The sequence below is a fragment of the Calonectris borealis genome, chromosome 6 (assembly GCF_964195595.1).
Source record: "Calonectris borealis chromosome 6, bCalBor7.hap1.2, whole genome shotgun sequence".
Taxonomy (NCBI): Eukaryota; Metazoa; Chordata; class Aves; order Procellariiformes; family Procellariidae; genus Calonectris; species Calonectris borealis.
The window spans coordinates 41,871,593-41,890,080 of NC_134317.1; the positions used below are offsets into that span (position 1 = coordinate 41,871,593).

Sequence of the window (18,488 nt, forward strand, 5' to 3'; positions counted from 1 at the left end):
CACCTAATTATATGAGCTGGGGCTTCAAGTGGGGGGGGGGGCGGGAAGCAAAGGAACGCAGACATCCAGAGATTTATGGCAAAAAACACGATCGCCGGCAAAACACTCATTGTCCCAAACTTCTTGCCTTTTCCCTTCCCCACCCACGCTGCAAAGGAGCGTGTTTTTCCCCCAGAAAAATGTGCTGTGCTGTAATTCTGTCTTGCTAGCTTTGATTTTTCCCCTTTTAAAAAAGGAGACTTTTAACGTTCTGCAACAGACGCTTCTCACTCTGCGCACAGGCAATAAATTAAAACAATTATTTTTAAAAACTCTAGCTTCGCGCCAGCTAGACATCATTTACAAGGAGGCGAAACAGCTGCATCACCCTCAAAGCCAGCCTCCTACCAAACCAGGGCTCGGAAATTACGGCTGTGATTTTACAGGCTACATCACAACGTGCTCCCATTTCCACCGTTACTGAATTCTGGTTTGTTTTTTTTTTTTAAAAAAAAAAAAGCCAAAAAAAAAAAAAAAGAGCGAATCCTGCTAGGAGTGATGAAGAGCTAATAGGCGGGATGGAGGCAGACGTCCCCAGCCTCGGCGGACGCTTCCCAACCGCCCTTGGTGTACGATTTTGGGATGCAAATGATGGTGGGAGGCAGGTTTCCAGCTGTTGCGAGGGGAAAAAATAGTAATAAACTGGGTTTTAAGTGGTAAGGGAATGGAAAATCACTAGAAACTTGCCTGGGTAGGTACTCGGGGAAAGAAAAAAAGAAAAAAAAATAGAGGGAAAACGTGAATGCGACTAGGACAACCCTTGAGAGCAAAAATAAAGGAAAATTTTTGGAAAAATAAGTAAGGAAAAATAAGAATAAAACTCACTCCTTCCCAGGACCGGTCCCGAAGCAGCCCCAGGGAGGGGCTCGCCTCCCCCCCGCCCCGTCTCCGCGGTAACGGCGGGGCCCGCGCAGGGCGACCGGTTGCCCAGGCCGCGGAAAAGCCGCCGCCAGCCGGGGCAGGCCGGGCCGGGCCGGGGCGGCTCCGCGGCGGCCTCGGGAGCGGTGTCGGGGCGGCGTGCTCGGCGGGCCGGCCCCACGGCGGAGGAGCAGGAGCCCCGCGGCGCCTCGCCATGTCTCAGGCGTGAGTAGCGCGGGGGTCAGGCGGGGCGAGGGGCCGCAGGTGCCCGGGCGAAAACCCCGTTTAAGGGGCTAAAAAATACACCTCCACGGGAAAACACCTGCCGGTACAAACGCGGTATAACCGGTTGGGCCGGGCCCAGTTGGCGGGTGCGGGGCCCGGGCGCCCCTTCCCGCCGGCCCCCGGTCTCCCCTCAGCGGCGGGGGTCGGGCTGCCGCGGGGGGGCTGCGGAGAGGGCGGGATTTTGCCCCGCAGAGTAGTCAGATCACCTCAGCAGCGTCAAGGCCAATATTAACATTATTCGTACGCAGACACTAGGCCCCTTTTCTGCTTGCAAAAAATACTTTTTCCTCTCCTGCAGACCAAAATTTGCACATAGTTGTTTTTTTTTTTTTTTTCCCCTGTAATGAACTCCTGCTTTCAGCACAATACAAAGCTTCAACAGTTTATTTGCAGTAACCAGACAGCGATGGTGGCAGTGCCTGCAAGGAGCCGCACTCGTTTCTCCAGAAATATCACTGATACGCCAACCCTCGCTATTAAGAAAGCAGCATTACTGCCGCGCTGCGACGTTGGGAACCTAACGGCGAGCGTCTTTCGTGACATTATCCCTCCGTGTCTTGCTGTTGCTGCCTCCAGGTCCAGCGGGACAAAACCCTGGGCGCAGCCAACCCAGTTTGGGGCAGCTCTTGTTCCCAGTTCCGAGCTGGATGTGGCTTGCTCAAATTCACCAAAATAATAGTATAGGCGGGGGGGGGAAGATTAAAAAAACCCCTCGGGCAGTATTTGCTGCCTGCTGCTGCTCCGCTCCTGCTCTGACCTGGTCAAACCTGGCGATATCCAAACTGCTGCCCCAAGCAGGCTGTGAGCACAGCCTCTGCTGGCCTCTTACCCATGTTCTTCTCCTCTGGCGTCAGTGGTACCAGCCTCAAAGCCCCCTCCTTCCTTTGCTCGGTGTCCTCTTTCCAAACTGCAGCTCTTTGCCAGGTAAAACCCCTCAGGCTCTAAAACATCCATAACTAGAGCAGCTCTCCTTGTCACCTCCGCGGTGATCTGCCCTAGCCTAGCCTCCAGCCACCTGCCTCAACGCATTTGCAGTCCCAGCCAGATACCCCCGCCAACGCCGCTGCTTTCCAGCCAGGCAGCTTCCTTTTCCTTGCTCCTTGGCTCAGGAGAGAAGAGCGAGCGAATAAAGAAAAACATCACCAAGGGCGCGGCAGAGACCGTCTGGGGGCTCCGTCCAAGGACGCAGACCCAGCACAGCCTCCGGCAGCCCTAAGTCTGGGGAGGGCTTGGTGAGGTCCCCGGCTAATCCGGTGCGGGGCCTGGCTTGTAACGGCGCTTATCGTGCCTTGCATTGGCATGGTGACTCAGTGAAGGGAAGTTCACAAAGGAATGGGTAGTTATCTAAATTGCGTTGTTTAAAAGGAAAGAAAAAAAAAACACCACACAACAAAACCAAACCAAAACAAAAACAAAACCACAAAAGCAGTGTTTGACCTCTTCCTGAGAGAGTTATCTCAGAATCTGTCATTCTTACCGAGTGTCTGAATCATGGCTGCTCTTACTTGAGCTAGATTAACACAAAAGGAATTAAGTTGACTATAGTTGGAAAATACTTGTGCTTCAAGAGACGGGGCTCTTTAGCATTTCCTATAGCATTGCCAGCATTGAACAGAAAATCCATATATACGTGATGCACATCTCCGTGCCACGTGACAAAAATACATACAGTTCCATTTCCAAACGAGGTAGTGGTGCTGGTAAAGGACTCCAATCTGACATTGATGCTACTTGGCTCACTTAACTATAGTCACTCTATAGCTGTGCACAGCACAGCATTTATAGCTAGGCTAATCCAGTCCTTCGTAAACACAAGTCTGAACATACACCAGTTAATCAACCACTGCATCTATAGAGCTTGAGTTAAGGAACGGGCTGGATAGTTTTGTTTACTGTATTCTACACCTCAGCCAGCATACCAAGTTTTCCGAACAGTTTGTGCTTTTCTTTATTGCCCCAGCAACTGGATTCAGGTTATCACCTAAGAACCTCAACATTTCTTTCAAAAAATAATTTAAAATAAAAACAAAAACCAAAAAAAAACCTCAAAACAGAAAAAGCGTGACTCAGAAATGCTCCCAAACCATCAGGAAAATAAAGAGTACTTAGGTACTTAGAATACTTAGGTATTCTTACCTAAATATACATGGCAAGGCTTAATCTCATGATTTTTAAATGCTTGGGACGGACAGTGCTGGCAAATCCATAAAAATTTTATCTTAATGTTTATTGTTCGCACCTTTGTGCGTTCCTCCCCAGCAGAGAGCTGAGCCGTAATCAATGCCAGTAGTTACGAAATAGGAGCTTTCCTTTTGTCCTAGGCTATCTTGTTTTGCAAGGTACAGCCGAGTTGGTTCTCAAGTAAGTTACTGAGGCTCCTGTTACGTGATTGTATGTAGTGAGGTTATCCTGGCTGCGTACCATAAATCATACTAAATTAAAAGTATTTTAAAAGCCACGTGACAAAAATGTCTTATAACAGACTACCTTACTTGAAGGCAGCGAAGCAAAGAGCTAATAATGCATGGGGTTTATGAGAAAGAACTTTGGTACTTTGGGCAAAAATATTTTAGGGGACAGCACCTTATTTGCCTGGGAATGGGGGTGGCTGCCCATCTTGCCATGTCACATGGAAGACAGACTCCATCCTACAAAGAGGCACTTCAGTAAGTCACAGCCGAGTCTATCATACCGATTTTTCGATACTGTACAGTCACATCCTGTGTACTGTATAGAAGTGCTACACAGCACATAGCTTTTTTTGAGCTCGAGGTAAACAGCTGCTTTTTAAACATCTGGAAGGGCAGCTGCTACGCACACAGAGAGAAGTTGCATGCGTCTGGTGCAGCCAGTTGGACGTGCCAGCCGTACTAAGTGTGCGCGCGGGGCGGTTGTCTCGCGTGTGCCGCAAGTCAGAGCGGTCTGCAGCACAGTCACACCGCACACAGTTTCCGTGGCTGGGATTTCAGTATTTCCAGTCAGTTTATGGCGTGTTCACCATCCTGAAGGCCCTATGATTTTAAGACCAGAGTGGTCTAAAGCTCGCAGAAGTGTGTTATTCCACTGCTTTAATAAGCTTTATATTAGGATAGAGACAGGACACTCGGGAAGTGCTCAGCTATGTTCTCTTAGGGTCAGTAAGCTCCAGCAGCCAGCCAAAAGAAAAGCCAGCATGTCCAGACATGCTTGAATTTTTCTAAGGACAGTTGTAATGCTCGTGAGAGAGCATGCCCATTACATTTGCTGTAGGGTTGATTAAGAAGTGCTGGACATATCGCACTTCCTAAAGCACTCAAACGCCAGCATTTGCATACAGATGTACCTTTTGTTCCAGACATTGAACAGGAGACTTACATAGATGTTTTTGCATTTATGTTTTCCTGCTGCGTTTCCTCCTCTTTTATGAATTTCTTTACCATTTACTTGACCTGTAGGATCTTGACCAGCAATTTCTTAACTTGCCCTGGCAGCCCTAGTCCAGACACGTTCAAAGCTGAGTCTTGGCACTGCTACCACTTGTATCAAGATTTAATCAGCTACAAAACATTTGCCACTGCCACCAAGGAGCTTTAAGCAATCAAAAAACTTTAAAATTTAATCTCATGTCACAAATAGAACTTATATTAAGTCAGTGGTTAAATATTAATCTAAGGCAAGATCTTTAGGATGTCCCCTTCTGCTTCCAACAGAAGCAACCAAAGGAGAGCTATGTATTTTATATCATATCCCCAAAGCTCAGTTACAGAAAATTAAGGCTGCAAAACCAAAACGTAAGAAAATGTCAGCGCAACTTTTAATCCCCTCTTCTCTACTCCACTTTACGTGGCTGCATTACGATGCAGTTTCTTATGTTGTGATCACATCCTATTTTCTTCCCATGGGGCCCCAGCCTCATTCAGCAATTGGGCTGTTGTTGAATATTTCTTTTTATCCCCTCATTCAGCGTGTGGCCCCAGGCCATATTCTTCAAATTCCATCCAAACACCACAATTATTAGCTTCCTCCTGGGCATTCCTAGCATGTTCTCTCTCATACATCTCCCAAGCATTCACAGATTCATCTTTGCCCCTCTTTCCACCCCGGTGAGCATTAGCGTGTCATCCTGCTTATGCTAAAGCAGGAAAACAGGGACGGCATCAAAATGATCACAACTAAGACTCCTAAGCTGCAACTCCCTCCCGTGCCTCCCTTCATCCTTAATGAGCAGGTAGGGAAAGATCTTGTGCATTACTCATACGTTGTCTCCTTTGGGAAAAAGCATTGTTAGTGGAAATATCCCAGCAGCACTTGTGCTAGAAAACAGTGAAAGAAGAGGCTACGGTTTTCAAGAAACTGAGTAGACCGTGTTAACTTTGAGCTTAAAGCCTCCTGATCCTAGCAGAGGCAGAGCAGCACCCAGACGCAGCATCTGCCCTTTATGCATGCAACTGTAGGCAGCTGGATGGACGATTGCTCTTTCCTTTTCTGAGGGAAGAAAAAAAAGAAAAAATGCATATAATGTGGTTAATGCTGAAATAAACTTCATTACCACGCCCAGTAAAATGTGGTATAGGCAAATGCTGCTTGGAGCTGGAGTAGGTAATGTCTTTTTAGCCCTGGCCTATTTCTGACTATCCACCTCTCAGCAAAGAGCTCGCTACAGTATCTGCTGCAGCAATGATACACAGTAATTGGATATAAGTTACCAAAGCTCTCCTTCCCCATCCCTTCATGCTTCCCTGGCCAGGAGGAATACTGCTTGCAAAGGGGAGGAGGCTGCTGTTCTCCTCCTTCCCTCAAAGCCAAGGGCAGCCTGAGCCCAGGCAGGAGCTGCAGCCTGACAGACAGATGGCCCTTGGAGCACGCTACAGCAAAGTTCAGCCTAGAATAATGTCTTCCCTACCTTAATCACTTTGCAATGTCCTCCTGTAAGAAAACAGCCATTTTTTTCCGATCAGCCTTGTGAGTTTGGCTAGAGCAGGTGCTTGAGACCTGCTGAGGTGCGGTGTTGCCACCGCTTAGTGAAGCGAGCTTGCTCGCCTTCCCTGCGGTTTCCCATTGCATTTATGCCACAAAAATCTTTTATCCCCTATTCGTTTTCTGTCACAGTACCAAAAACTGCAATTGGAGGTGACAGAAGCATAGAGCTGTTCACGTTAACAGTGCCAGCAGGCTGTATGTTTTCTTCCCCAGTCACAACCAAAGCCTACTGAGGTTTATCCTTTATTTTCCCTGTGTCCTTCAAACTCTGTAAAACATCATGGCTAGAGCAAGCATGCTTAAGGGAAGTCATCTGGCAACATTACATTCACCACCAGCTAAGAAGTTTAGCATAATTGTAAGGCTAATCTTATTTTAGGAGCAAGGCATGCTTGACCAAGCTCAGACCCACAAGTCAGCACTGTTCCAGACTGCAGGCTGAAGGCCTTTAGAACAGGAATTGATTCAGACCACCTTTCAGTCAATTTGGTTGTGTCATAAGTCCGCACTGATCTCTCTTTCTGTCTGCAAAAAGTTTTCTCTATAGACAACAAAAGAAAAAAAGAAAAGAGAGCTGCTCATGTAACATATTTAGCCCAGCAATCACCATGCAGTACCTGAGCAGGTTGCAGCGAGAGAACAGGTACCTGCTGACCTGAATAGGCCAGCAGTCATTTTAAGTCTGGTGATTTTTAGAAAGAGAGAAGAAAAAAGAAAAGCCGCAGCATTTGTGCAAGCTCTTTTTCCTCTCAGGGCCTCACTTTCCCCTCCCAACCTTTGTCTCCTGTTTCTTTATTTTGCAGAGGCTGCAGGGCAGGGTTTCCCTCCCCCGTGTTTGCCCAGGGCTTAGCACAATGGCTGACCTGTCAGGCCCCAAGTATCTAGAGGAGACCCCGAGGAGTGGCCCCTACACGCACTTCCTTGTCGCTAGACCCATGTCTCGGTCTCCTCTCGGCTGCTCCGTGACTGCTGGCTTGATCTGCGCTGTGGTGAATACGTGCTGGGCTCCTTGTGCCCGAAGGAGCCCTGCTCCATCACACAGATCCCTGCTGCAGCCCAGCTCCACACCCCCTTGCTCTCACAAGCCCTGCCAGTGCCTTCTCCATTCCCTGTTAGATGGCCCAACACAGCACAGCCTCATCTTCTCAGAAAGAAATGCAGGTAGTTTGCAGTGGCAGCATAGATGCTTCAGAAATGTTTTGAACCACACATGATTTAGCGCTCATTTAATCAAACAGGAGTTTCCATATTAGGGGAAAAGAGCTGGGCCAAGTCAGAGTCAAATGTTTTCCCTTCCGTCTCTTTACACGAGCCCATCCATCAGAAAAACCAGTAGGGCCATGCAGTACTACGCTCTGCATTTACATGGTTGGCGTGTGAAAGTGTGAGATATTTCTGTCCTCAGAGGACAGACAGCCCAGAAAAACCAGGCATCAACAGGTTCAGCCCCTATACAAATCCAGAGACAGACACAGCTTGGAGTGCAAACTGTGCCATGTCCTGGAATAACAGAAATAGTGTTCCCTTTGGCAGCTAAGTAAAAACACCAAGACACTTTGGGGGGAAAAAAGAAAAACCACACACACAAAGGTAACTCCACTGATGCCAGATTCCACTACTGGCTCAAGAGTGGTCTGAGGGACAGTTTGCACGCTCAGCACAAATCCTTCCAAGAAGGGCATGCTTAAGTCTCAAAACCAATTCAACACAAGTAAGCAAGCTAACCTTAGCTGCACTCAAAACCGACAGGTTTTTTTAAGCGTAACAAGAGATGGGTCAAGCAAACATGCAGAGGTGGAGGACCCTGGAATATTAAAGTGAGGCGATGCATAATTTGGCAGAATTTTAAACACCTCTTTGTAACTTGAGCAGAAAAACATATTTTTAAGCTCCACTCTAAGTAAGCAGATCAGGCTTTATTTTGAGCAATAAAAGTGAGATTCAAACTAGAAATCATGCTTGTGGCAAGAGAGTCGTCTTAAGCCCTTGTTTTAGACTCCGTTTCTACTTCGTGGGAATGAAAAGAAGAGAAGGGACATTGGTTAGGAGGTAAAGCCTTGACCTTCCCTCCAAGCCGTAAGCTGCCAGAAAGCACTCTGGGGGCTCTGGAGTTAAGTCACTTCATGTGGTTTTTTCCTCATCCCATTACAGCGTTGCTTATTTTCCCCATAATACTCCTATTTTGTAGCTGCTACGACAATTTGCAGCATTACTTACACTGCAATACACATGCAGAGATTAAGAGACAGACTTCTTTCTTTTCCAGGATTTAATAATCTTATGCCTTGAGTAGGAAAATTATGCTCAGTCCTGCTGGTTACCTACACTAGTAGGCTAGTTAGACGCTCTAATCCAATCTAATTCTGATGCAATGTCATCCTCAGGCATGGACACAGCTCACAACCTACCCGTTACAGAACAGGAACAAACCTACGAGATGAACCAGTAACAGTAAATAAAAAGCCAGCGTGCTCAAAGCTGCGTTGTACTCCCCCTTCAGTGCGTGGAAGCAATTTTGAGGGAGTTTAGAACCTAATGCAGAGAGAGACTAAGCAAGTAGGCAAAAATTCAAATAGGGCTTTAGGGGTCTCATGCTGCAAGGAGAGTCAGTCCTGCCCTTTGCTTTTAATGCATAACCTTGAGGACGTGCATTACTCCTTCCGACTACCCTTGAACACGTTTGTCACCACAGCTGAAGGGCTCCTCAGGAACACAGCAGCTCTGCCAAGTCCCCCAGAAAGGGCTATAAACAGCAAGCACATCTGATCCTTCAAACTAGTCCAGAAGGGCTCCCATTTGGACACTAGTAAAACCTGAAATAATTATTTTAATCCTGTTTTGGGGAGGGGAAACAAATGGCTGTGCATGTGTCCTCTAGTTTTTAATCAGGGAGAACCAAAGAAACACTCAAATCACATTTCTGCTTGCACTGTCTAATTATCAAGTGTCTGCTCTTCCCCATTACGTGCGTAACGAACTGAAGCACTAGGGCAGGTCCCCCCAAGGTGTCAGTCACCCTGACCACAGCAGGTAGGCAGGAGCTATCACCTTATCACAGCTAAAATTTAGCAGTTCCACATCAATCTTTTCCTTCAATACTTCATTTTCCAGTGGGCCTGTCCCTTCCTTTTGCCCTCCTTTACACACAACATCACTGCTGCAAAAGCTACAAACATACCATAATATCCATAGTCTTAACATCTGACCCACAGCAACATGCTTGCAATCATCTTAATGCTTATCTGATAAATTAATGCTTTATGGAAGCAATTATGTTCCATCTATATTGCCTTATGTTAATGTACTCTGAAGGGCTAGAGCACTCTGTCCCCCTCCTCCCTCAAAAAGTCATCCAAAATCTAAAAAGAAACTGGATATTAGCTGGCTCAGCAGGAGGAACCACTTGACATTCCTCAGTCAGAGGAGGCAGAAAGGGAGATTATTGTAAATTGGAGTGGACAATCGTGGAGTCGGTTCTCGTTGCGGTACAATCTGTTGTCTGCATGCAATAACCTGCATTTGAAACGCTCTAGCCCGAGGATACCCACTGTTCATAAATCAGCGGTGTGGCTGTGGGGACAACTACAGGGCCAGGCTTTCTCAAAGATTTATAACCTCCCCAATATCAAATGGTCTGTGAGTAGGCACAGCTAAGTAAGTACAATACCACGTTGTTTCCTTCTGTGCTGGAAAACCCCGTCAGCCTCACACTAGTATACGTTCTTCCGTGTCCTGACTTCTGAGGAAGCGTACAAAACTCCCATTGATCAACCGGCGAAGCTGCCGGGTCAAAGCTAGTGCCGGTCTTGTTTGCGCCAACCTTATCCACTCTGCTGGTTTTATTTTGTTTATCTCCTGCACCTGGGTTAATTGCTGCAATTGAGTGATTTGGGTGGTGCAATGGGATGTCAATGAAGTTGGAAAAAAGGAAGGGGAAAGACCTGGGTGGGCTGCAGAGGCATTAGGAAAAGCAAGACCAGCTGCATCCTGCAGAAACCCAGATCAGCTGAAAAGTATAATATGCACTTTAAAAAGTTAGTGGTGCAAATTCAATAGCAGGGTTCAGATTGTTGGTGTTTTTGCTGACTGCGGCAGGGAGTCCCAGCAGCCCCATCAGCATCCTGGATGTGCAGCACACACCCCACGCTCGGGGCACTTGTGGGCTGCAGCTCGCCCTGTCCACCCCACCGGTCCCTCTTGCAGCACAAGCCTCAGGTCATTCTGTACCCCGAGATTGGGAACGATAAGCTCCGCTGACAGAGCTCCAACTTAGGCGTTTATTATCAAGCACAAGCAATGTTAACAGCCACCCAGCTTTCTTGTCAGAATTAATGCACAAGCGCTCCCTCAGTGCTGCTCAGACTAGCACGAGGTCTGCTCTGAAACCTCATCTACTGGAGGCAGGGCCTTTTGCTGTCTTCATCCTTCTTTGAGAGGCTCTAGGAACAGCAAGCAATAGCTAGGTTAATAAGCACATGGACGGGTCTAGATTGCACCATTGAGGCCAATGGCCTTTATCTCTAGGTCTAAGAAACAAAAGTCAGCTTTCCCTGTTACCTTAGCCCACTGTTTTCCCCTCCTCCTGCAAACCTGGCAACGTGAATCAAGAAACCGTTTTCCTCCCAGCATAACCGACCCCCAGTGCAAAAGAAATTTCTTAGCTCTGCTGGTAGAGAAGCATTTTCAAAGATTTAAGTTTTTTTTTAAGCCTGTCACTCCCAAGAGACAGTCTCCACCTGGCAAAGAGAGGTTACAAAGTAGACCTAAAAGGGTCTTTCACTACCACGGATGTTAGCACCTTTCAATGACAAACCTGCTTTTTGAGCTGCCTCATTGCCCAGAGTCCATTTCTTGCTCCTTTAGGATGATCTCCCACAATATTCTGCGCTGATCTGCGTGTACCATGAAAAGCCACTGACAACCGGCCCATGCTCACATCAGAGCTCTACCTATTTCCACCAAAACTAACAAGTAAACAGCATTATCACTTCTGGAAATAAAGCTGGCCTTAGGTGACATCTTCCATATCACATAGTCCTCTAGCCACTGGACCAGAAGTTTAGCAATTGCTTGGAGTCCAACAGTTGCTACCATAGAAATAAATTATTTTCCTTACTTCACATCTGAAATAGCGCCCACAGCTACGCTTTAGCATCGGCACCAATACAGCCCTTACCCTACGATTAGTTCTGAGCAACCACTTCAGACAGGCAGAAAAGCAACACGCGCTTTAGAAACATCAATTGGTCCTTATTCCAAACATGAACAGACCTTCGCCCATCATAAGGGCTTTGGGGGGAGACACCTTTTCTATTAAACCGTCTTCTCAATTAGCACAATTGAATGAAACTCGTGGCACTATTGGGGGTTGTAGCTTCAAGTGTTTGAAGGATGCTTCAAGCATGTTAAGGATTAGATTGAAAAAGTCTTTAACTTTTTAACTTTCATTAATAAAACAATGTTCTAAGATTCCTATTTTTAAAACAATCAAAAAGAGAAACTTTTGCTAATGGTTTTTAAAATACATTGTAGTTAAAATCTCTTTATAAATATAATGGCTCACTTTTCCAGGCTTGCTTTTTTGAGAAATCCACACACATAGAGCCCTGGCATCACCGTGTGCTAACTCTTGCTTTCATGTCGGGTTAACATAGTCTCCTCTTTTCAATTAGCACTTACAATAAGATGTGGACAGATGCCCAGAAAGACCTCGACATCCAGCTCCAGAGAGAAAGAGAAGAGTTCCTCCAGCCAGAGAAGGACCGCGTGAAAGTATTCAAGTTGTTAGCCGCTTCCTACATCAAATACATGCAAATCTTCCGTAACTTGGAGACAGCCCATGACCAGCTCGTTCACCGGCAGAAACGGGCAGTGATTCGGCAAGAGCTAGATGGCGTGATTGGCCGAATCCTGGAGATGAAAAAAGAGATGGTGGAGCTGGAGAACTCGGAGTTTCATTATATTGATAATATCCTGGAAGATCTAAAGCTGCTCCCGGTAGGTCTGCCTCTATCATGAGCAAATTCATAGGAACTTTGCCTGTCCTGTATTTTAAGGACAGTCACATTTACTTGCAGTCTGTGAAGTTCTGCCAAGTGATTTAGCTTCCTGCATGTTTGCTAGTGTACTGAGTGATCAGCAATTATGGCATTTTTATTAAAGATCAGAGTATATTTGATCTATGATGAGCGTTATATATTGGAGCAAGATTTTAAAAGCTGATCTGCTTGATCAATATGTTGCATTTCTGCTTTTCCATACCAGCACAGGCTCTGTGGATCTTCCACTTGCACGTGTCCTAACACAAAGTCATATTAGCTTAGACAGCTTCACTATTAATGTCAGCAGCTTGACTCTGCCTGATTTTAATGTGGGATTAGATAGAAGACGGCCGACTGATAACCAAAGTGCAGTCCACTTCAGTCTGCCCTTTGCAACGCTGTGAATCAGCCTGGCCTCGGGCCTCTTCCAGAGATTACAGGTAATGTTAAAAGTTGCATGGTCTGGTCTACTAGTTCATAGTACAACGGACTACTGAAGTGAGAAATCCGAGACAAGTCTCTCATTGTAAAGGAGGCAGGAGCTGGGAGCATATTCAGCGTCCGGGATTCAGGATTGCCTAATGTAAAAGCAGTCCCCGACAGACGGCCCGCTAAACCAGATGAATGCAACAATAAGGCAAAGTCTTGAAGCTGTGCTCTAAAAGCAGTATGAAAAATTAACTGCAAAAAGCTGGTTACTTCTCTCGCAGACAGCTCCACCTATTGTCAAATTCAGGTACCGCTGCTAACAGCTTTTCTAAAGAAAAAGAGTTGGAGCTTAAATTACTGCTTTTTTCAGGATCCTAGTTATAACTTCAGCTAAATTGCCTAATATCATTATAGCGTTATTTTGATTTGCAAACATGTTTCTTTTTGCAATTGCATGTGTATTTTACTCTGCAAATTTAGGGTAGTAATTGCCACGAATTTTCACCAGCTCTTTATCTTGTACGTTAGTCATAGCAGAGAACCATTTTAAACTATGAGAAGGCATACTGGAGAGCATAAACACACCTGTGGGGAAACTGATCCCTCAAATCATATTTTGAAATCATTAAGCACTGCAGTTTTCATGACTTATCAGTAAAACCACCTGCGGCAAAAAGCTGGCAAGTCTGAAAAGTCATGCTTGACATCTATTGAAAAACAAGCATAAATTCAAATTCCTGCACCACACCTTAATTTTAAGAAGCCATGACATACCTACCTACTTAAAAAAAAAAGCACTGAAGAGATTTCAGGCTTTTTCAGAGAAAACATTATTTTCCATAGTAAATAGAAATACAGATTTATGGGGTTTTTAATAATCACATATTCTTGCTTCCAAAACAAAATTACTGGCCAATACTCGACAAATAACTGCTGTTTCTTAAAGAATCTGCCCAGAAAGGATATCTTGAGTCCTTCCTTTCACTGTATTATCACAGGCTAAAATCCAGCATGACTGTAGGCAGAGAACACAACAGAGCAGGCTCATTTTATACCTTATGCAATGATACCGCATACTTTTTGCTACATCACTGTAAGGCCAAGCTTCATCTCTCTTTGGTTCTGCGCCTCATGTTTTTGTACGGTTGCCTTCCAACACTCGGTCACTCCATTTCCTGGGGTAATTGTAAAGGTATTTGGATACACAAATCCCGTGCAGAGCCAGGAGTGGCTGCAAATTTGACTTGAGGATAAACATCACAAACCTAACTTTTCAATGCCAGGCCCCAAAAAGAGAGTATGAAGAGAAGTAGTCTCCCTACTCCCCACCCCTTCCAGCCCCAGTATTATGGCTTCGGTCTCATCTTTACAGTCAGTAAAAGTCACAATCCAGAATCACTTGTAACTAAAGCCCAGGTTAGACATCAGAGATACTCATCACCCCTATGCTGACTGACTTGCGCTGCTACCTGACAGCGTAAAAGCCCTCTCATCCTATGCGAGGGTGTCCAGACAAACCGCTTAATTTCTTATACCTAAAGACAGCCAGATTTGTAATCCGTCCTACAGCGATTTGCACTCTTAAAGTACAACGTACAATTTCCATCAGCAGTCAAGGATGTTAGAAGTGCAAAAGGGAGCTTAGCAAGACAAATATTTAGAAACTTTAGCAGACCAGACCGCCGCATTGATAAAGTCAATAGGGATAAACACAGTCCTACTTGGAAGCTTTCTTATGCTGCTGCGGTCCGCGCAGCCTGCAACTAAGGGAATTAGTAATGAAATCTTTAAGTTTGCCGTTCACAGGGGCTGTTTTCATTGGCCACGGCCTTCCCTGCAAATTCTTGCTCTAGGAATTGGAAAGCCTTGGAGCTCACAAGCAGCACATTTGCCATGCGCCTGTGTCAAGGCAGGAGCGATGCTTGTTCTTTACAGCCAGCACCTTTTCTCCTCTATATCTGTCCACACCAGAGGTGGCATTGAGGCTGCAAAGGGTCAAGTCAAAGGTCTTCCCGGGCAGGTCAAAACCCACCAAGTTTCCCTATCAGACAAAACAGAGAGCACTGCTAGCACAGCACCAAGTCTTGTACCCGTCTTAGGCTCATTGGGCAAAAGGACCAAGTGCCCACATATACCTGGGGACAAATTATTGTGTAATTTGACCGCGCAACTCCTCACGAGTAGCACAACAGGGTAACGGTACTGCCTGTCTCCCCCATCCCTCCGGGTGAATCATTCGCTTGAGGAAATATTCAAGATGTTCTTGAAACATCTAGAAGACACATTCCACCCCCCAAAGAAACATACTTGCCAGTAGTTATTCTTGAAGAATCGTCTCTAGTCTTCAACACGATACAGAGAACAGATCATGCCACTCCTCAGCATCTTAACTTTTGGGATATTTTTTTGTGTATCTGTCCGTGTCTTTGTTTTTTCATTTCTCAAGAAGAGTGAAATTCTACAGGAGAAGAATTGGTAGAAATGTGAATCAGTTACATCTTTTTAATGATAGAAACAAGTAAAGACAGCCACTTCTAATCACACCTGATTTTGACAAGTAACTGAGATATTACAGTCATAGTCAGTGACAGTTTGTCTACAGGTAGAAATACCGGTAGATGAGCAGAATTGTACTTCGGTTCCTTGTAATGGTTAAAAAAAAAAAATCCAAGAGAACAGACCTATTTTTCATGTTGATGAAAAAAAAAAAAAAAAGAAGTGGGATAATCATACAACCAGAGGTATTCAATTCAGTGGAAATCATGTTTAAATTTCTAGCAACCCTGCCAAATATTTTAACGGTTCGATAATATAATTGAGCCATTATAAAAAGAAAGATTTCTGGGCTGCCGTAGTTTAGAAACTGGGTTGATTTATTTGTTTTTGTTGAATTAAGCCTTAAGTAATTGCAAAGTAACAGCTCAGCAGCTGTTACAGAGGTCAAATTCCCCAACACTCCAAAATATTCAACAATCTCGGTCCAATTTAATTGCTTTGTAAAGGTGTTCAATTAATAAGTAATGTTATTTTAATGCGGTTCTAAAAAGCATCTCATGACTATTTCTTTCTCTAGGAAGACATAGAAGTACCTATCCCAAGGTATTTCATTAAAGAAAAGCTGGAAGTCCTGCAGCAGCGGGAGAAAATCCTTGATCAGATTTTGCTTAATGCTGGATTGCAGACACAGGTAAGCGTACCACATACCTACATAATAACATGCTTAACTTTTTTAGTTCATAGACACACATGTCTGAACACATGAGCCACTGAAGTGAAAAGTACTTTTATAGCAGTTAGGAAGTAAAAGTCTGTTTACAGATAAGGCACAAATAGAAAGTAACTTTAAATTTTCCCATCTAACATCATCCAGTCACATCTTGAGACTGGTTAAGACTGAAATGAATCGACTCTGCTTTATGTGTGTGAGAGTGTCGGAGAAAGGGCAGCACTTTGGCCAAGTTTAGTAGGTGCTTTATTTGTCTAGCTAACTCTCATCACATAATTAGTCCTACTGAAATCAAGTTGGGCTTAAGTTTTACTGAACCAGGATTCCTAACTGGAACGGGCAAAACTCAAGAGTCCAGCTCAGCACAACTGTTGGTATTTAGTTGTTTATAACCTCTGAACAATGACTGCAGTCTCTTCTGTACAGCTATAGAGCTGCAGCTGCTAGGAGGAGTAGAAAATTGAGTTTTGGCAGAGCAAAAGTCATTACAGAGAAGTACATGAGCACTCCAGTAAAGACTGTTCTGGATTTGATATACTTTTGACCTTTTTGAAATGGCACATTGCCTACAAGCAGTCGTTGCTAACCTCCTGAAATAAACAACTGTGCCTACATATCTGGATGACTTAGATTCATAGATGTTATAGCCATAAGAGACAGTCCTGATCAGACCACTTAGTCAAACCGCTGCACTGCCCCACCCGTTGAATTCTCCACCAGTAATGGTGCTGGTGGGGGAAGCGGGCATATTGATCTCAGAAAGCGATGGAGGGGAGGTTCCCAGGGAAAGAAACAGCACCAGTCAGACAGAGGCAGTCCGCAGAGACAAAGCGCAGGCTCTCTACTAGATTACTTTAATGGGCAGCTGCAGTCCTCTTGGCCTCCACAGTAAATCTCCGGACAAATTCTCTGCTCTTCTAGTGGTCTGATGTTGGCCTGTGGAGATCCTCTGTTTCGGCACATTACATCTTGAAGCCTTTTTGTTTCCCACAGTTTTGCTCTTGCCGCTTTTCAGCGTGGCATCCATTACAGATGAGACTATCTGGTGTGCAGCCAGCTCACTTGGGAGCACCAGGCTCTTGCACTTTCGACGCTGGCAGGGTCCAGGTCTCCCTTGCCAGGACGCCACGAGAGAGGCACAGGATTCAATAAACATGAATTAAATAATCTCACACAGTACGACTCCAGTGCCCTGGTGCCGCGCTTCCAGTTCAATCACCGCTGGGATTGCTAGAGGGTTGTCAGCGCTTCTGCATGCCATGTACGCTGAGGAAATCTTAAATTTGTGTAACAGACCACTGTATTCTTCAGTGTCCATGGCAGCAGACTGTTACAAGCAGTCTAACATACATCAAAAACAGTGGAGTTCATCAGAGGAGTCTGCTCTGCAGATCATTTGTCCTTCTATGTAATTCTGTTATAGAAAGCCCTGCTGAAAACGTAGTATAGTGAGCTCCACACAATATATATAGCAGCATCAAATGTGAACTGTCTCCAACAGGGGGATTAACGTCAAGAAAGGACAATAATTCAGCTTTTCCCTGGGGGGAGCATGAGGGGTTAACAAGAGTTCTCAGGAGTGAGAAGGGGGAGTCCCTCTCTCCAGCTGCACTGTTCTGATATGTTTTTCCCCAAGCCTTTTCTATTTGGGCTGGGCTGACCAGGCCTGGGCTGGCTCAGAACAGCCTGTCCTTCCAGTCAGCAAGAGAGCTGGGGTCCCAGCAGCACATCCAGAAACCCATCCCTTCAGAAAAGTGAAAGGAAGACATTCCGTAGCCTAAGAAATTCTCCTTTTAATAGGACAAAGCCCTGTGGTTCTTTATGTCTTTTTTTCTCAAATGGATGAAGTTCAGCAGGTTGCGTAAGCCATATAGAACCGTTCTTGCTTCCCGCTATAGCATCAGGCTTTCCTTGTCACACATCAACACGTCAGGTTTACTTTCTCCTAAAGGTCCTCAGAAAAACACATCTCCCAAGATATCAAAAACTTCCGAGATATTGCAAGAGGTAAGCAATTAACAAAACACATAATTCTAATACTTTGCTTTGTCCATTCCTTTTTGGCTGTGCTGTTGAAGAAACCTGTCAAGGCCATGGCATTTGAAGAAGCCATTAAAATGATCCAGGTTGCAGAACGGGCTCGCCAAGGCCGTTGTCGAGCAGCATTCATGAAGCAAATTTACCTTGAAGAGAAGAGAGAAGGACAAACTAAACTTCAGGTCCAGATGGGCCCAAATCCAGATGATGCTGCTACTTGCATTCAAAAGGTGAAATCTCTGATTTAACGACTGTTCTGGCAGAACCAAATGACAATGTTTTGTTCAGAAGAACAGCAGTAGACAGAAAGACAGCTCATAGGATGGGAAGCATTCTGAAACGATAGCTTTCAGGGTGTCTAGCAAGGTGAAATACAACATTTAAACCACTTAACAAAATGAGACAGGACCCTAGAGGTGAGATCAATGGAAACAGTCCTGCACTGGCAATGCAGGATGACTTTATAACCTGCATGTTGTTTTTCTATTCTGATTTTTATGACCTCAGTTGCTCTTTCTGGCATCCCCTTGGAATCCCGTGCATCTCAGGGAATTCATGCCTTTTCCTGTGATCTCAGGGGAAAGAGTTCATTCCATATCTTGAAAAGATGAGAA

General features: G+C 45.2%; 1 protein-coding gene across 1 annotated transcript in view; it reads left to right on the forward strand.

Annotated features, from left to right (window-relative positions):
• Positions 1 to 850: 850 nt before the first annotated feature.
• Positions 851 to 18,488, forward strand: part of DRC11 (dynein regulatory complex subunit 11) — a 110,102-nt gene continuing 92,464 nt past the window's right edge. The window contains exons 1-4 of the mRNA XM_075153782.1: positions 851 to 1,122; positions 11,814 to 12,138; positions 15,685 to 15,798; positions 17,916 to 18,104. Coding sequence (XP_075009883.1) covers positions 1,112 to 1,122; positions 11,814 to 12,138; positions 15,685 to 15,798; positions 17,916 to 18,104 — 639 coding nt within the window. The 5' untranslated portion in view covers positions 851 to 1,111. The remainder of the gene's footprint in view (positions 1,123 to 11,813; positions 12,139 to 15,684; positions 15,799 to 17,915; positions 18,105 to 18,488) is intronic.